At 43.5% G+C, this 16,544-nt stretch overlaps 2 protein-coding genes across 7 annotated transcripts in view; one reads left to right on the top strand and one right to left on the bottom strand.

The window, feature by feature from the left end:
* IL21R (interleukin 21 receptor) overlaps positions 1 to 12,854 on the bottom strand; it is a 90,969-nt gene extending 78,115 nt beyond the window's left edge. Inside the window, exon 1 of one of the 5 annotated variants that reach the window (XM_033915023.1) lies at positions 12,750 to 12,854. Coding sequence is in view for 1 of the 5 variants with exons in the window: in XM_033915020.1 (XP_033770911.1) it covers positions 10,730 to 10,758 (29 nt within the window). In the remaining 4 variants the exon portion in view is untranslated. Of the gene's footprint in view, positions 1 to 8,392; positions 8,745 to 10,729; positions 10,825 to 12,749 lie in introns of those variants that run through there. The other 4 variants (XM_033915031.1, XM_033915020.1, XM_033915027.1 and 1 more) reach the window with 4 other exon arrangements.
* A 47-nt stretch (positions 12,855 to 12,901) lies between these two features.
* NSMCE1 (NSE1 homolog, SMC5-SMC6 complex component) overlaps positions 12,902 to 16,544 on the top strand; it is a 114,024-nt gene continuing 110,381 nt past the window's right edge. The window contains exon 1 of one of the 2 annotated variants that reach the window (XM_033914930.1): positions 12,902 to 12,957. In XM_033914930.1, coding sequence (XP_033770821.1) covers positions 12,921 to 12,957 — 37 coding nt within the window. In that variant the 5' untranslated portion in view covers positions 12,902 to 12,920. Of the gene's footprint in view, positions 12,958 to 16,049; positions 16,304 to 16,544 lie in introns of those variants that run through there. The other variant, XM_033914936.1, reaches the window with a different exon arrangement.

Raw genomic sequence — 16,544 nt, 5'->3', positions numbered from 1 at the left:
TGGTGGACGACGCAACCATTTTTCCTCTTCAGCTAAGTTAGATTTTTCTTTTCCATCCATGCACGGTGGTGGGTGGTTGCCTGTTTTGAGATAAAATATGTAATTGGGTGGAGTTTTTATGCCAATGACAAGCATTGTGGCAGCTTGAAGTTCTTTTGGACTGCTGTCCGTATATTTGATACTAGCTGATGCCCCGGCGTTGCACGGGTATTTAATTATAGCAATAACACTGTAAATGGATTCAAATAAAGATACTTTATAGTGGTGAATGAACAGCTTAATAAAAAGTACAATATTCAAATTATAAAGTGAAATATTTGACAAAATGAATACAATACAACTAACGCAAAATGTGATTATAAACAACAATTTTAGTTTCACCTCCTGGAGCAAGAACATATAAATTCATGGGTGAACCCACCCTTGAGCAAGCAAAATAGAGTTGTGGGCCATGAGACCCCCAGAACATATCACCCCAGGTAATGAGGGATCTGCATACCAAGTTTCGTCCAAATCGGTCAAGCCGTTTTTGAATTACAGTGAGAATGGCAGCTTTTTACATATTTTCCATTGACATGAATGGGTGAAATCTGATTTTCTGTTTGTAGCTCCGCCCACGTGTGCAGAAGGGCCGCGAGACCCCCAGAACATATCAACCCAGGTAGTGAGGGATCTGCATACCAAGTTTCGTTCAAATCGGTCAAGCCGGTTTTGAATTACTGTGAGAATGGCAGCTTTTTACATTTTTTCCATCGACATGAATGGGTGAAATGTTTTTCTGTTTGTAGCTCCGCCCACGTGTGCAGGAGGGCCGCGAGACCCCAGAACATATCAACCCAGGTAGTGAGGGATCTGCATACCAAGTTTCGTTCAAATCGGTCAAGCCGTTTGTGAATTACTGTGAGAATGGCAGCTTTTTACATTTTTTCCATTGACATGAATGGGTGAAATCTGATTTTCTGTTTGTAGCTCCGCCCACGTGTACAGGTGGGCCGCGAGACCCCCAGAACATATCATCCCAGGTAGTGAGGGATCTGCATACCAAGTTTCGTTCAAATCGGTCAAGTCGTTTTTGCGTGATCGCGGCACATACACACACACATACATACACACATACATACCTCCGATTTTATATATATAGATTTGAGGCTTTTTCTCCACTTTTGTATTAATTGTTATCTCTCCAGACCAGCCTACCTCTGGCCGATAGCATTTTTTGTGAATTTTTTTTTTTTTTTGCTATTACTTTGATGGTGATTGTGAGGTTTATGTTAATTACTGCATATAGGATTTTTGTCAATTTGAAACTAAGTCCCAATCAACATTTGGCAAATTGAAATCACTTAGCAATGGCACTTCCGTTAGATCTGGTATACCATGGCAACAAATGTAAGTGAGAAACAAATCTCCATCTCTGCCCTGCCAGTGTTAAGCAGCTGCAAATGACCAAGCTACATCGTAGCTGCATCCACCGTGCATCAGTTTATGAAATATATGAAACAATTTAGCAGAACAACAAGTGAAACCGACCATTCTTTCAGCCACATCAAACTGATTCACATATGCCCCAGGGCATCAGCTACTCAGGCATGAAGTGAAATTAAAAATGCTGTAAGAAAGCTTTACAAGCTGAGAGAAAGTTTGTACTGATGACCCCGTACACCATTAATCCTTCAAGGAATGCCCACATCCAGAATTCAGAAGACATTCTTTACAGATCCCAGTAACATAGCAACTTAGGACCCAATATTCAAAGGAGTTTAACTGGGCAGGAGCCTTAAACCCTGCTGAGATGGTCCTCTGGCAATAATCAGCAGTATTTAATAACAGCTGGATATCAGCTCTGACTGCCATGGCACTGTCTGGGGGTGGAGCTTGTGTGGTATCGGTACTTAACCAGTTAGCAGTGATATTCAGTCCAACTGACGGAGAAGCGGATTAAGTTAGGAGAGCAAAAAAGGCTGTCCTATCTGACAAGCTAATGACGTTCCCTTTGAATATCAGCCCATGCGCAATTAGCTTCTGGTGGACCGTTGTAACCCAGGCATTCAGCGCTGGTGCTTAGACATGGCCTAGCATCGAATATTCATGCTCAGTACAGCCCGTGGTTAGAAGTGGTTTAAAAAAATGCTGAGCGCCATGGGCTGAATATCGACCACTTAGTGAACGATAGCAGATGAAGACCACAATGGTCCATACAATCTGCCCAGTTGAAACTTGGCAGTTGTGTAGATGTGAACATAAAGCACAGTACCAGGTAAAGCTTTGGATTCTCGCCCAGAAATAGCTAAGAAGAAAAAAAAAAAATTTAAATTGAATCAGGTTGGGCAGACTGGATGGACCATTCGGGTCTTTATCTGCCGTCATCTACTATGTTACTATGTAACTCCCACATGCATCCAAGCCCAAATTTTCTCTTTACATCTGCTACCTGATATTTCATTCTCTCATCCACTGCTCTATATCCTTGCCAGCATGTCCCAAATGTGCTTCCGTAATGGTCTCCTCCAGCCCTACTGATAAGGTCATGACACTTCATAGAAGTAAACCCAGGAAGAAGGAGAAAACAAACCACTCAGCAACAATCAGGGTGAACAGAAAAGCAGAGGGAATGACCAACACAAATGGACCAGGAGAAGTGAAAACATGACCTTTATTAAACCCCTTGGCCTCAGCTGGAAAAAATATCTTGATTGAAGGTAGAGCCAAAGCCGTACAATTGTGAGACAATCAACACTTGATTGAGGCTACCCTAGATCTGTGTCATGAGGCTGTTCCTGCAAGGCATCACTGTGAAGCGCTTATCTGAATATCATTTGGAGCACTGGTCTTGACCTTGGGGCCGCCACGTGACCGGACTGCTGAGCAGGATGGACCATTGGTCTAACCCAGCAATGGCAATTCTTATGTTCTTATCATGTAATGTAACAGAACATCTGATGAAGGCTAAGTAGCCGAAACATGGGTCCACCTCAATTAAGTGTTGCTTCTCTTGCAATTGTATGCCTTTGGATCTACCTTTAATCAACTGAGAGCAAGTAGGTTTAATAAAGGTCATGTTTTCTCTTCTCCTGGTCCATTTGTGTTGGTCATTTCCACTGGTTTTGTGTACATCATGGAATTATACAGACTCGAAGGAAGAAAAAGAGAAGGGCACAATCTCCACAAATTGGAGGAAGGGGTGCGAGATCAAATCCCGGTGCTGCTCCTCGTGACCCTGGGCAAGTCATTTAATCCTCCAGCGCTAACCGCTTTGAATGCCAGCTTTGAAATGCCAAAGCCACAAAAAGGCCGTATACATGTCCCCGTTCCCTTTCATCAAGTATCCTGTTTCCAACAGTGGCCAACCCAGGTCAAAAGTATCTGGCAGAAACTGAAAGAGTAGCAATATTCCATAGCTGAGATTGTGACATCATAATGCCTCATTCCACCAATGCCTAAGAGCCAAACTCATCAGTGATGTCACAATGGCTTGACTGTCCTATACTCAGCTCACTTAAGAACATAAGAATTGCCATGCTAGGACAGACTGAGGTGCAACTCACTTGTAAAATTGCTGCCTCTGCACCCAGAGGTTGTGAGATCAAATCCCGGTGCTGCTCCTTGTGACCCTGGGCAAGTCACTTAATCCTCCAGTGCCCACCGCTTTGAAATGCCAAAGCCACAAAAGGCGGCGTACAAGTCCCTATTCCCTTTCATCAAGCCCAACTCAGGTCCCAAGTACCAGGCAGAAGCTTGAAGAGTAGCAGCATTCCAGAGCTGAGACTGTGATGTCATAATGCCTCAGTCCACCAGTGCCTAAGAGCCAGCCTCATCAGTGATGTCACAATGGCTTGATTGTCCTATTCTCAGCTCACATAAGAATTGCCATGCTAGGACAGACTGAAAGTGTGGCTCACTGGTAGAGCTGCTGCCTCTGCACCCAGAGCTTGTGAGATCAAACCCCGGTGCTGCTCCTTGTGACCCTGGGCAAGTCACTTAATCCTCCAGTGCCCACTGCCTTGAATGTCAAAGCCACAAAAAGGCGATATACAAGTCCCCCTTTCCCTTTCCCCTTCCCCAAATCAAAATGAAGTAACAAAAACATTGGGAATGATCAAAGAACCAGTGTGTAGTCAAGGGTTAGGGTCCTTTAGTGACAACAGATCACACAGACATACATGGAGAAGTACATGAACTGCTTAAAAAAACCTATCCTAAACAGTTGTGCAGTCAGAAAAGCAGCACTTATCCACAAAAAGATCAGAAGATAGTTTTTATTACCATTAAGGGGAAAGTGTATTTTTATTCCCCTATAGACGAATATTTAGACTACTGATACAGGCTGTATAGCGGAATCATGGCCCGTGTCAAGTCCCTTTAGCAGTTTAAGCACTTTTTGTGATCTGTTGTCGATAAAGGACTTTTTCTGAGACACCGTTGGCTACACACTGGTTCTTTGGTTATCTCTATTTTCGTAGCTGCATTATATAGATTCAGACATGCAGTAATATACGAGGGTCATTTCATAAATAATGCACACTATTTTTTTTTTTTAAATGTACATGTTTTATTTTTTTTCAAGTATTTCTTTACAGTCCTTCAATATAGTCCCCCTGCTTTGCAATGACCGAGTCCCAAGGTCCGGGAAGCTTCATTATTCCATCCAAGACACCGTTTTTGTTCAGTTGCCGAATAGCTCGGGTAACGGCGCAAAAAAAGCTCTTCCAGATATGCAAAACGATGTCCACGCATAGGTTGTTTCAACTTTGGAAAAAGGTCAAAGTCTGGTGGAATCATATCTGGACTGTAGGGAGCTTGAGGTAACACCTCCCAGCCGTATTCGCGTAGTTTTTCAATGACGACATTCCCTATGTGCGGGCGAACATTGTCATGAAGAATGAGTGGCCCAGCCAAGAGCAACTGAGGTCGGGGTTTGTGCATTTTTTGCAAAAAATCACGATAATAAACTGCTGTGACACTTCTTCCACATGGAACTTTGTCTGTGATGATGATGCCTTCATGATCATAAGCAAAAATAATCATTTGGTTTTCTTTTGATTGAGCTCATTGAAATTTTTTTGGTCGCAGGGAAGATGGAGCTCTCCACTCCGCATTGAAAAACTAAGCAAATGCGACTGGGAGGTGTTACCTCATGCTCCCTACAGTCTAGACATGAGTCCACCAGACTTCAACCTTTTTCCAAAGTTGAAACAACCTATGTGTGGACATCGTTTTGCATCTCTGGAAGAGCTTTCTTTCGCCGGTACCCGAGTCATTCGGCAACTGAACTAAAACAGTATCTTGGATGGAATAATGAAGATTCCCGGACGTTGGGACTCGGTCATTGCAAAGCAGGGAGACTATATTGAAGGATTGTAAAGAAATACTTGAAAAACAAATAAACGTTAAAAAAAAAAATAGTGTGCATTATTTATAAAATGACCCTCGTATATTTTAGTACATACTGTAGTTTTTGAAGCAGACAAAATGACTTCATTTATTATGGAACACTCACAAGCTTTGTGGTTCCCAGTGTTTATCTGGGGTCTTCCAACTCACGTACAAGTAAAATGTCACATCATTCACAGGGTCCTGGAGATGATGGCAAGGTAAATCTGTGGTGTGAGTAGCTCAGTAGTATCATTGTAATCATTTAACTCACTTCAGATTAAAACCATTTTTAGGAAGGCGGAACTGGCCTCAAGATTTCAGCAATGTGAACTTAACCCATCTCAGAATACCTTGCTCTGAAAAGATAAACTCCTTTCTTGTAGAACCCAAACTGGAAGAGTAGAAGAATCCTTAGGAATCCCAGATAAGAAGTACATATGATGAAGGGTTACATTCTCCTTTTCCTCTTTCCATTTCTCTGAATTTGTATTTTATGAAGCTACTTTACTTCTTTAAAAGACTTCTGTCCTGCATTCTCTAAACATCTAAGCAGATTATATTCTTATATATATATATACATACAAATAATAAACATAACATGAAAATAGTGAGTAGCCAATAAGTGAAATTCCACAAGATAAAATAATTTGCTATAAGGATAATTAATAAGTGTTCTCCAGCAGTACTTCCTATCAATCTCATGAATTTAACCAGGGCCTCTACAAAGAGGGGAAAGCTTCCGTAAACATATGGGCTTTCAGTTTCTTCATGAACTTTGCCAGTTGCTTAATCAGCCTCAGTTCTAATGACAATGAATTCAAACACACCAGATTAACCACAGAAAAACACTCAAGAATGAGTTTCTCCTAATCTCATTTGCTGAGTGGAAGAAACATCCAACAAGATGATCGAGAAAGGTGATGCAAGGAGGCAGAAGTGCGTTCAGGCAGGTCATTATACAAAGCTAATAGAACTTAATGCTAACATTTTGACTTGAACAAACAGGGAGCCAATGTAGTCTCATTAAAACAGGAACAAGAGACTTAACTTAAGACAAGTGGAGCAGCATTTTGAATCGATAGTAATGACTATAGCAAAGACTTTGACTTCTTAGTTCATATATGATAGGATATACCAGGGGTAGGCTAATTCCGGTCCTCGAGAGCCACGGGCAGGGCAGGGCAGGGCAGGTTTTCAGGTTATCCACTAGGAACATGTATGAGATGGATTTGCATGCACTGCCTCCTTGAGATGCAAATTTAGCTCATGCATATTTATTGTGGATATCCTGAAAACCTGACCTGCCAGTGGTTCTTGAGGACCGGAATTGCCTACCCCTGAGATATAAAAAGGAAATTTAAATGATGATACATTTAAAAGACAACTATAAGGTTAATGATATAAATAAGTATAATGATTGGATATAGGATTATTGTATTATTAATTGTTGAGTCAATCAAATTAAGGTAAATGATTTGTATGTGTATATCTATAATGGACATTTCAGAAACAATTTACACTTCTCCCTCCAAATCCACGGTTTCAGCATCTGCAGATTCGGTTATTCGAAATTTTTTTTTTTTTAAATTAAAGCAGTATTTCGGATCTTCCCTGCCTCCCTTCCGCTTTCTCGAGAGACTATGGGAGCTCATGGCAGCCATTTCCTATGATTGATCTGCAAGGGGCAGGAGCGTAGGAAGAAAGCTCCTGCCCCAAAGCCCGCTAGACCACCAGGTAAGGCTTAAGGGATTCCAGGGGAAAGTGGGAGGGAAGGGGGGAAGGTCCGGAATACTGCTTTAATTCCGGGGGAAAGCAGGGGTGGGTCAGAACTGGCCCAAATATTATTCGCAGCTTTTTAATATTCACGGGCTGGCTCTGCCCCTAACCCCCGCGAATATTGAGGGAGAAGTGTAATTCTATATGTAACATCATTACTAAGCTCTTTTGTCATAACTCCACCAATGCAGTGTTATTACCCCTTGTCTATAGTTCATGTACTGTACCATCATTACTGAAGTTAATGTTCATATGTCCATCATAGCTGCTCATGTAAACCGCTCCGAATTGACTTCATAGGCATTAGTTAGGGTGACAGGTCAAAAGCGCGCAAGACAGTCGCGCGCAGACAAAATCGCGCAGACAACTCAGCACTAAGACATTGGCGCTCAAAGACAATTGCGTGCCACTATATCTCCGCGCAAGACAATTGAGCGCAGCAACAACTCAGTGCCAGACAATTTAGCGCAAGATAACTCAGCGCAATGACAATTCAGCACATTCAGCGCGCCACTAGAGGCTGCTTGCCGATCGAAGGACACGCGCACGTACAGCACGTTAACACGTCATGTTACATGTGATCACGTCAACGCGTGTTCAGTATGATTCCCTTGACTCTTTGCGTTTTCAATATAAGTCACGTGAATGCATTTTCGTTACTATGGTTACGTTACCTCATTATATATATTCTCCGAACAGCCCGCCTTCCTTTCACTGCCTGACCGTGTCCGTTATAGGTAAAGATCTGGTTTTGCTAGTATTTGATCTATAACGAATATTTGTCTCGCGCGGATTTTTCTCGCCTCTGGTGAGAGCGAACGTCCTTCCACATTTCTTCATTTACAGGTATGTTTATATTTCCGGTTCACGCGCAAGAAAAGCGAGGGTATGATCATAAAACTCAGCGCAATTGATTATGAAGTTTATATAGGGGATGTTGATATTTACATTTCCGGTTCTCACGCGCGCGCGCCGACCGTGTTTGTAAATGTTGCTGCCTTTGCAAGCGATACCAGATGCGTGCTACACAATCGCAACAAAAGCGGTATAAAAAAGCTTTAAGTAAACAATAATCCTAGATACAATGTGTTACATTCATGTAGATGTGAACAAGATTCTGCACTACCCCTGTTTTTTTTGAGATGGAGAACTATTTCTTTTTTTCTTTCTTTGACCTTTTTATTCACCCACAATCGTTTAGCATTCTCACTCATGTGCTTCACCCCATTTGGCTGTATCTTACCTGCTCATACAAGTCCTTCTGCTGTGGGTGCTTAACAAGAAGTGAATTGCTGCAAAAATTCCCTCCAGAGAGGGATGGCCAACGGCTGCACGTGGGAAACCCCCCAGGACAGTTACTGTACATTTGAATCATTTCATATTCCACATACGATACACGTCTGAGAGTCAGACTTCAGAGCAGAAAGGGCTTCTGTTTGAATCTGTTCAAGGGCTCGACGGTCGCCAGTGTCCAATTCTCTCCATGCCAGCACATACTACAGGGTGGTCCAAAAGCAGGTATACAATACATAGTAACATAGTAGATGACGGCAGATAAAGACCCGAATGGTCCATCCAGTCTGCCCAACCTGATTCAATTTAAAATTTTTTTTTTTTTTTTTTTCTTCTTAGCTATTTCTGGGCGAGAATCCAAAGCTTTACCCGGTACTGTGCTTGGGTTCCAACTGCCGAAATCTCTGTTAAGACTTACTCCAGCCCATCTACACCCTCCCAGCCATTGAAGCCCTCCCCTGCCCATCCTCCTCCAAACGGCCATACACAGACACAGACCGTACAAGTCTGCCCAGTAACTGGCCTAGTTCAATCTTTAATATTATTTTCTGATTCTAAATCTTCTGTGTTCATCCCACGCTTCTTTGAACTCAGTCACAGTTTTACTCTCCACCACCTCTCCCGGGAGCGCATTCCAGGCATCCACCACCCTCTCCGTAAAGTAGAATTTCCTAACATTGCCCCTGAATCTACCACCCCTCAACCTCAAATTATGTCCTCTGGTTTTACCATTTTCCTTTCTCTGGAAAAGATTTTGTTCTACGTTAATACCCTTTAAGTATTTGAACGTCTGAATCATATCTCCCCTGTCTCTCCTTTCCTCTAGGGTATACATATTCAGGGCTTCCAGTCTCTCCTCATATGTCTTCTGGTGCAAGCCTCCTATCATTTTCGTCGCCCTCCTCTGGACCGCCTCAAGTCTTCTTACGTCTTTCGCCAGATACGGTCTCCAAAACTGAACACAATACTCCAAGTGGGGCCTCACCAATGACCTGTACAGGGGCATCAACACCTTCTTTCTTCTACTGACTACGCCTCTCTTTATACAGCCCAGAATCCTTCTGGCAGCAGCCACTGCCTTGTCACACTGTTTTTTCGCCTTTAGATCTTCGGACACTATCACCCCGAGGTCCCTCTCCCCGTCCGTGCATATCAGCTTCTCTCCTCCCAGCATATACGGTTCCTTCCTATTATTAATCCCCAAATGCATTACTCTGCATTTCTTTGCATTGAATTTTAGTTGCCAGGCATTAGACCATTCCTCTAACTTTTGCAGATCCTTTTTCATATTTTCCACCCCCTCTTCGGTGTCTACTCTGTTACAAATCTTGGTATCATCTGCAAAAAGGCACACTTTTCCTTCTAACCCTTCAGCAATGTCACTTACATACATATTGAACAGGATTGGCCCCAGCACCGAACCCTGAGGGACTCCACTAGTCACCTTTCCTTCCTTCGAGCGACTTCCATTAACCACCACCCTCTGGCGTCTGTCCGACAGCCAGTTTCTGACCCAGTTCACCACTTTGGGTCCTAACTTTAGCCCTTCAAGTTTGTTCAACAGCCTCCTATGAGGAACTGTATCAAAGGCTTTGCTGAAATCCAAATAAATTACATCTAGCATATGTCCTCGATCCAGCTCTCTGGTCACCCAATCAAAAAATTCAATCAGGTTCGTTTGGCACGATTTACCTTTTGTAAAGCCATGTTGCCTCGGATCCTGTAACCCATTAGATTCAAGGAAGTACACTATCCTTTCTTTCAGCAACACTTCCATTATTTTTCCAACAACTGAAGTGAGGCTCACCGGCCTGTAGTTTCCTGCTTCATCCCTGTGACCACTTTTATGAATAGGGACCACATCCGCTCTCCTCCAATCCCCAGGAATCACTCCCGTCTCCAGAGATTTGTTGAACAAGTCTTTAATAGGACTCGCCAGAACCTCTCTGAGTTCCCTTAGTATCCTGGGATGGATCCCGTCTGGTCCCATCGCTTTGTCCACCTTCAGTTTTTCAAGTTGCTCATAAACACCCTCCTCCGTGAACGGCGCAGAATCTACTCCATTGTTTTTTTTTTATTCATTATTTCATCTTATTGCACAGGCATTGAATAAGTATAATACGCTACTGAGTGATAATCAAGTAAATGTGAAATGACGTAATTGATTTAAAAACTTCACACAAATGTTATTTATGACACCTGTAAAAATGAAAAGAAATAAAGAATAAATACTGTAAGCCTACTTTCGGCCCACTTTGTATGGACATGTACTGTATGAAATAACTACCTGGATAACTCCAGTAACTCTCCATACATTTGTTTCCATACAGCTTGGAAGGGTGCATGATCCTATAACTTCTGGACTACTGCAATATCGTTTATCTAGGTATCCCAAAGAAAACAGTACAAAAATTAAGAATAGTGCAAGACACTGCAGTTCACTTGATCTTCGGATTGAGGAAAAACGACCACATTAGCCCTTACTACAAAAGGTTGCACTGGTTGCCCATGGAGGCGCGAATGCTATTCAAGTTTGCCTGTATTTGTTTCATTAAACTTATTTATCTTGTTGAACTTATAGACCTCAGTGGTACCGCCTGTATGCCACTATACTTTTAGATCATACAGTATTCAGGCACCCCTAGTCGTCATCGGTCTCAATAAATACATACTTTAGATATTTTAAATCATTTATATTAAATAATTAAAATAAATAGAAATACTCATCTTCATCTACGTGGGTGGGGGTAGGCTCTCTGACATAGATCTATGTTTCGCGCAAAGGGCTTTATCAAGGAAATCCCCCTTAAATCAAACGGCTCATGTTCCCCGCGTTTGTAGATTTAACCACGCGGGGAACATGAGCCGTTTGATTTAAGGGGGATTTCCATGATAAAGCCCTTTAGGCGAAACATAGATCTATATCGGAGTGCCTCCCTCCACCCGCGTAGATGAAGACGAGTATTTCTATTTATTTAATTATTTAATATAAATGATTTAAATTATCTAAAGTATGTATTTATTGAGACCGATGACGACTAGGGGTGCCTGAATACTGTATGATCTAAAAGTATAGTGGCATACAGGTGGTACCACTGAGGTCTATAAGTTCAACAAGATAAATAAGTTTAATGAGACTCCACATGCGATTTATGGTTATATTTTGAAGTGGAATCTTGAAAATAGAAACTGAGCTGGTTGCTTGATTTGTATTTGTTTCAAGCAGGTCTGAGGACTAGCACCTTCTTACCTACTGCCACATTTCATACTTCACAACCCCACACGACCAAACAGAAACCATAACATATTTACATACCCAAAGATCACAGGCTGCAAATACAAATCCTTTTTGGACAGGTCCTTCATGTTCCAAGCAAGCAAACAGCAGTCCTGGCTGGGAAATTACATTAATGGAACCAGGCTGACCTACGGCGCATTCCGGAAAGCAATTAAAACCACACTATTTGACAAATTCATCTCCTAAACTGAAACCTCACCTCTTATTAAGTTATATTTTTCTTTTGTCAATCTCGGTGTAATATGCTAACCTTTTATCTATTTCTTATGTAATAAGTTGTATCCTCACTTCTTGCATTCTGTAATTTGCCGATTGTCCAGCCTTCTTCGATGTGAACCTCCTAGAAGTCATTCAACTGTGGCGGTATAGAAGAATAAAGTTATTATTATTTAATGGAGGGTACCAGGATTGCCAACTTTTTGAAAGAGAAACCTTCTGGCCTGCCTCCAACAAATAACCATAGTGAAAGCTAGGGTGACCATTTTTAGTGATGTAAAATCCAGGATGCACGGTCCCACCCCATTCTTCCCCCAGCCCCAGCCCTACCCCCACAAAGCCTCGTCTCTTCTGTCTCAACCTCTGGACCGCATCTGGAGAGGCCTCAGAGCATGCGCGGATGCGTGTGACGTCATCCGCGCATGCTCAGAGGCCCTCTAGATGCAGCTAGAGCTCAAGGCTTTTCAAAACCCAGACTAACTGCTGGGTTTTGGAAAGTCCGTCCAGGCACTTGGACAGTCCTCCATAAAGAGGACATGTCCAGGCTTTCCTGGACATCTGGTAACCTTAGTGAAAGCAGTGCAGCATTCAGCTTCTGCAAGCCACATCACCAACGTGACATCTCTCTCCTTCCCTTTCCCCCTTCCTGTGGTCGGGCATCTTTATCTACCCCTTCCCTCCCCTGGAGGTCTGGCATCTTTCCTTCCCTTTTCTCCCCATCCCCGCAGTCCAGCATCTCTCTTACCTCCCCGTACTTCCTGCCCCCTTCCCCCAGGATCCAGTGCTTGCTTACCCGGCGGTGCTGTAACTCTTTGGGCCATCGGCAGTGTGCCTGAAGTAAACACGCTTCTTTCGGAGACCCGGAAGCTTTCTTTCTGCTGCTGCTTTCCACCTATGCGGGAACAGGAAGCAGTAGCAGAGGAGGAGCTTCCGGGTCGCAGAAGACAGCGTGTTTACATCAGTTATGCTGCTGATGGCCCAGAGGGTTACAGCAACGCTGGGTGAGTGAGCGCCAGTCCCACGAGGTAGGGGTGGGGGGAGAACTCCGGATAGGTGCCCAAGTTGCTGTAGGGTTAATAGATGTCCAGTTTCACTGGACAAAAATTGCAAAATTAAAAAGCCACCCAGATTCCCGAAAAAGTTGTCCAAAAGAGGACATGTCCGGGGAAGTCCAGACATCTGGTAACCCTAACTATAGCTCCTATCCCTGCAGACGGCAACATAGCAACAATGGCTTCACTCTAGCATCTATCAAAATTCAATGTCTAAATCCAAGCCTACAAAATGCTATTGTTTTAAGATATTTTCTTGCAGCTGGAAAATAGATGACCTTAGAGTCATCGCAAGATGACTCATTTCTCTCCCTCCCTCCTACACACACGAATAGTCCGGCTCCCCTCTTGGTAATACATGAGGGTAAACAAGAAGCACTAAGGGTGTTTATTGCAGAGATATTACTCAGAGACCAAATTCTGGCTCCCTTGGCACGTGGTCTTGGTTTGCAAAGGGACCTGACTCATAATGTGAATGCTGGACTATACACAATACCCTGTAACACCAGTGCCACCAGGTGGTCAATGAAGTTAACTACTGTCTGAAACTATTTCATCCCTAAAGAAATTGTGCCACAGTTTCACAGTGGTGTAAATAAATCTCATTCATTGTGTGCACTCTTAACTCTCTTTGCCTGTTTTCTGTAGGGAAACAGCAAAGATCATGCTTAAGGCAACAAATTATTCGATGCCTTTTCCTCAGTTACAAATATTTAATATGACACTGCTATTATTAGACTAAGGGCCAGATTCTCACAACAAAACCTGCTCGCTAAATAGGTTCCAGCTGATTTAGCAAGCATGTATTTTAGCGGCGGATTACCAAAACGGCGTACCCAGGTCTTTTGCGAGCTATCTAGCAGTCTCCTATACTGCTATGCAAATGGGCTCTTCGATATTTAAACAAGCACCCTGGTGGATTCTTAAAAATTGCCAAGCCATTCTCCAAGAGCAGAGTTGGCTGTTGGTGACAAAAATCAGCGACTGGTCTGGAGGTGCTGGTACAAAGCCAGCACTGTGAAAAACACATCTCCGGTGTGTGTTTTGTTATGCAATTAAATTATTATTATTTTTTTTATCCATAATTGAAGTGAGGGTACAATATATTTAAAGGAAATATTGAAAAGTTATCAACCCAGTAGAAAGTTAAGATAATCACAACCTCTCCTCGGCAAGGATAGAACATTCTATTCCTTTTGATTTAAGGAAAGCAGACCACCAGCCAATATTCAGGCGGGCGCGGTCACTATTTTATAAAATGCTGATCGTCCGCTAAATTAGCCCTGAATACATTCCCGATGCTCAGGGGATGCCAACTCAAAATATTCCTTGACAGGACATTATCCTTCAAAGCAGGTAATTGGAACAACACCCTTAAGTGACCTTCTCATGAACTCCCTATTAGAGAATGACACGGTGACAAAATTCATCACCGTCCCCGTCCCCATGGATAACCGCGGGAAATAATCCCATGTCATTTTCTAGTGTCTATTTCAACTTCGGTCCTTCTACACCATCATTTTTCAAAGCAAAGCTTGCGGGTCAGTGGTTGTGCCCAATTATACTCTGATTCTTTTCTCTCTCCTTAAAGAATGGCATGAAGATGGTTTCCCGCGGTTATCCGCGGGGACGGGAACGGTGATGAATTTTGTCACCGTGTCATTCTCTACTCCCTATCATACCACTCATTTTGAAAAGCACTAAAAACACACCAATTCAACAAATTCGTTTAATCTTCCAAGCCCTGACCAACTCCACCTCTTACATACCCCCCAATCCCATCACCTATGTAACTCTCCACCCATCTGCTTGTATGCTCCTACTCTAAACCAATGTTATGATCTCTCTGCATATCCCAATACTCACTGTAATTTCAATGCACTCCTGTATCACTGTATACTGTATTGAACTGAAGAGGTATGACGGGATATAAATAAAGCTATTATTATTATTATATTCAGTGCTGGACCATGTCAAGGCACTGGCACTGGATATATGGGGCTAATTGTGGTTTTCTTGGCCACCAGAGCTTATGTAGGTCTTGGCCGATATCCAGACAGGGTCTGCATAACTTTTGAAACTGTGTTCAGCCCCTCTGATCTACCCCTCCTGCCAAAATGTCCTCTTCTTAAAATTAGAGAGTTGCGCGGGGACAGAAATCCCACCCATCCCCGCCTGTCCCCCTCAGGATCCTCTCCGTCCCCACCCGTCCCCGCAAGGAATTACCTCCATCCCTGCCCGTCCCCATAAAAAGCAGCAATTACTTCTGACAGGATCATCAATTCCACAGTTTCTTTTGCTGTTTTCCTTGTGGAATCTCTTTGGTGGAACCCTTTTTTTGTTCTCTGTTCAGGTAATTAACTTATAAACCCCCTCTTTTACTAAGGCTGATGTGTCCATTATATTATATGGACGAACCCTTCTTCCAAAGCCTTCCATCCCCATGGGAGTCCCGTTGGCTAGAGGGGAGTCCCCTTGGGAATCCCGTGGGTTATGGGGGGATTTCTGTGGGACCCCTACGGTACCCACGGGATTCCCGTGATCCCCGTTCCCGTGCAGACCTCTACTTACAATCCCCCTCCTCAGAGGTTACTTGAATCCAGCAAAACCCGCACAAGTCCTCTTTTTGGAGGACTATCCAGGTGCCCGGAGGGATTTTCAAAACCCGGCAGTTTGTTTGGGTTTTGGAAGTCCCCCAAGCTCGGGGCCATGTTTGGAGGCCCTCTGCGCACATGCGAATGTTGACATGATGACAACGTGTGCATGCGTGTGATGTCATAATGTTGACATCTGCGCATGCGAAGAAGTCCTCCAGATGTGGCCCTGAGCTTGGGGAAGGAAAACAAAGGTTCATAAGGGGGTGGGACTGGGACAGAATGGGGTGGAGCTGGAGGTGGAATGAGGTAGAAAAGGATGACCCGCCGCAATTTACCGTGCCTGATCCTTTGTTTCCTCCGGCGGGCATGCTGTCTCCTCCATTTCAGCTCTCCATCGCCGCGTTGCCGCATTGACTCTGCCCCCTTTTAATGTGCTGGCTCCTGATTAGTCACCTCTTCCTGCTCAAGCAGTGAAGGGACCGATCGCTACTGCCACACATGATTTGAAAACCCCATTTAATGGGTTGTAGTGGCACAGCAGTAGCGATTGGGATTTTGGAAAGGAGCTGCGAGGACTGGAGTCTCTGGAGTCGCTGCTGTCTGCTTGGACTGGAGTCGCTGGAGTCACTGCTGCCTGCTTGGACCGAAGTCACCGCGTACTTGGAGCTGAAACTTCATTTTAGAACTCGTTGTAAGAGGTAAGTTCCTTCTGCTTGCCTGCCCAGAGTTCCCGAGGGGAGGGGAGGGGTTCGATTCGGTTCGATTGAGCTGCTCTTGCAGCATGGAGCTGGTTCTTTTTTTTTAAAATCTACTAGTTGTTTTTTTTTTTTTAAATCTGCTGGTTATTGAACACATGCTGCAAGACTGGAGGAATTCAATCCAGGACCAGCACGTGTTCAGTAACCCATGGAAATGGCCCACACTTTCCTTCTGTTTGCC

This window comes from Geotrypetes seraphini, chromosome 11, assembly GCF_902459505.1.
Source record: "Geotrypetes seraphini chromosome 11, aGeoSer1.1, whole genome shotgun sequence".
NCBI classification, from domain to species: Eukaryota; Metazoa; Chordata; class Amphibia; order Gymnophiona; family Dermophiidae; genus Geotrypetes; species Geotrypetes seraphini.
The sequence above is the reverse complement of the archived record's forward strand: the minus strand, read 5'-3'. Positions and strand labels throughout refer to the sequence as shown.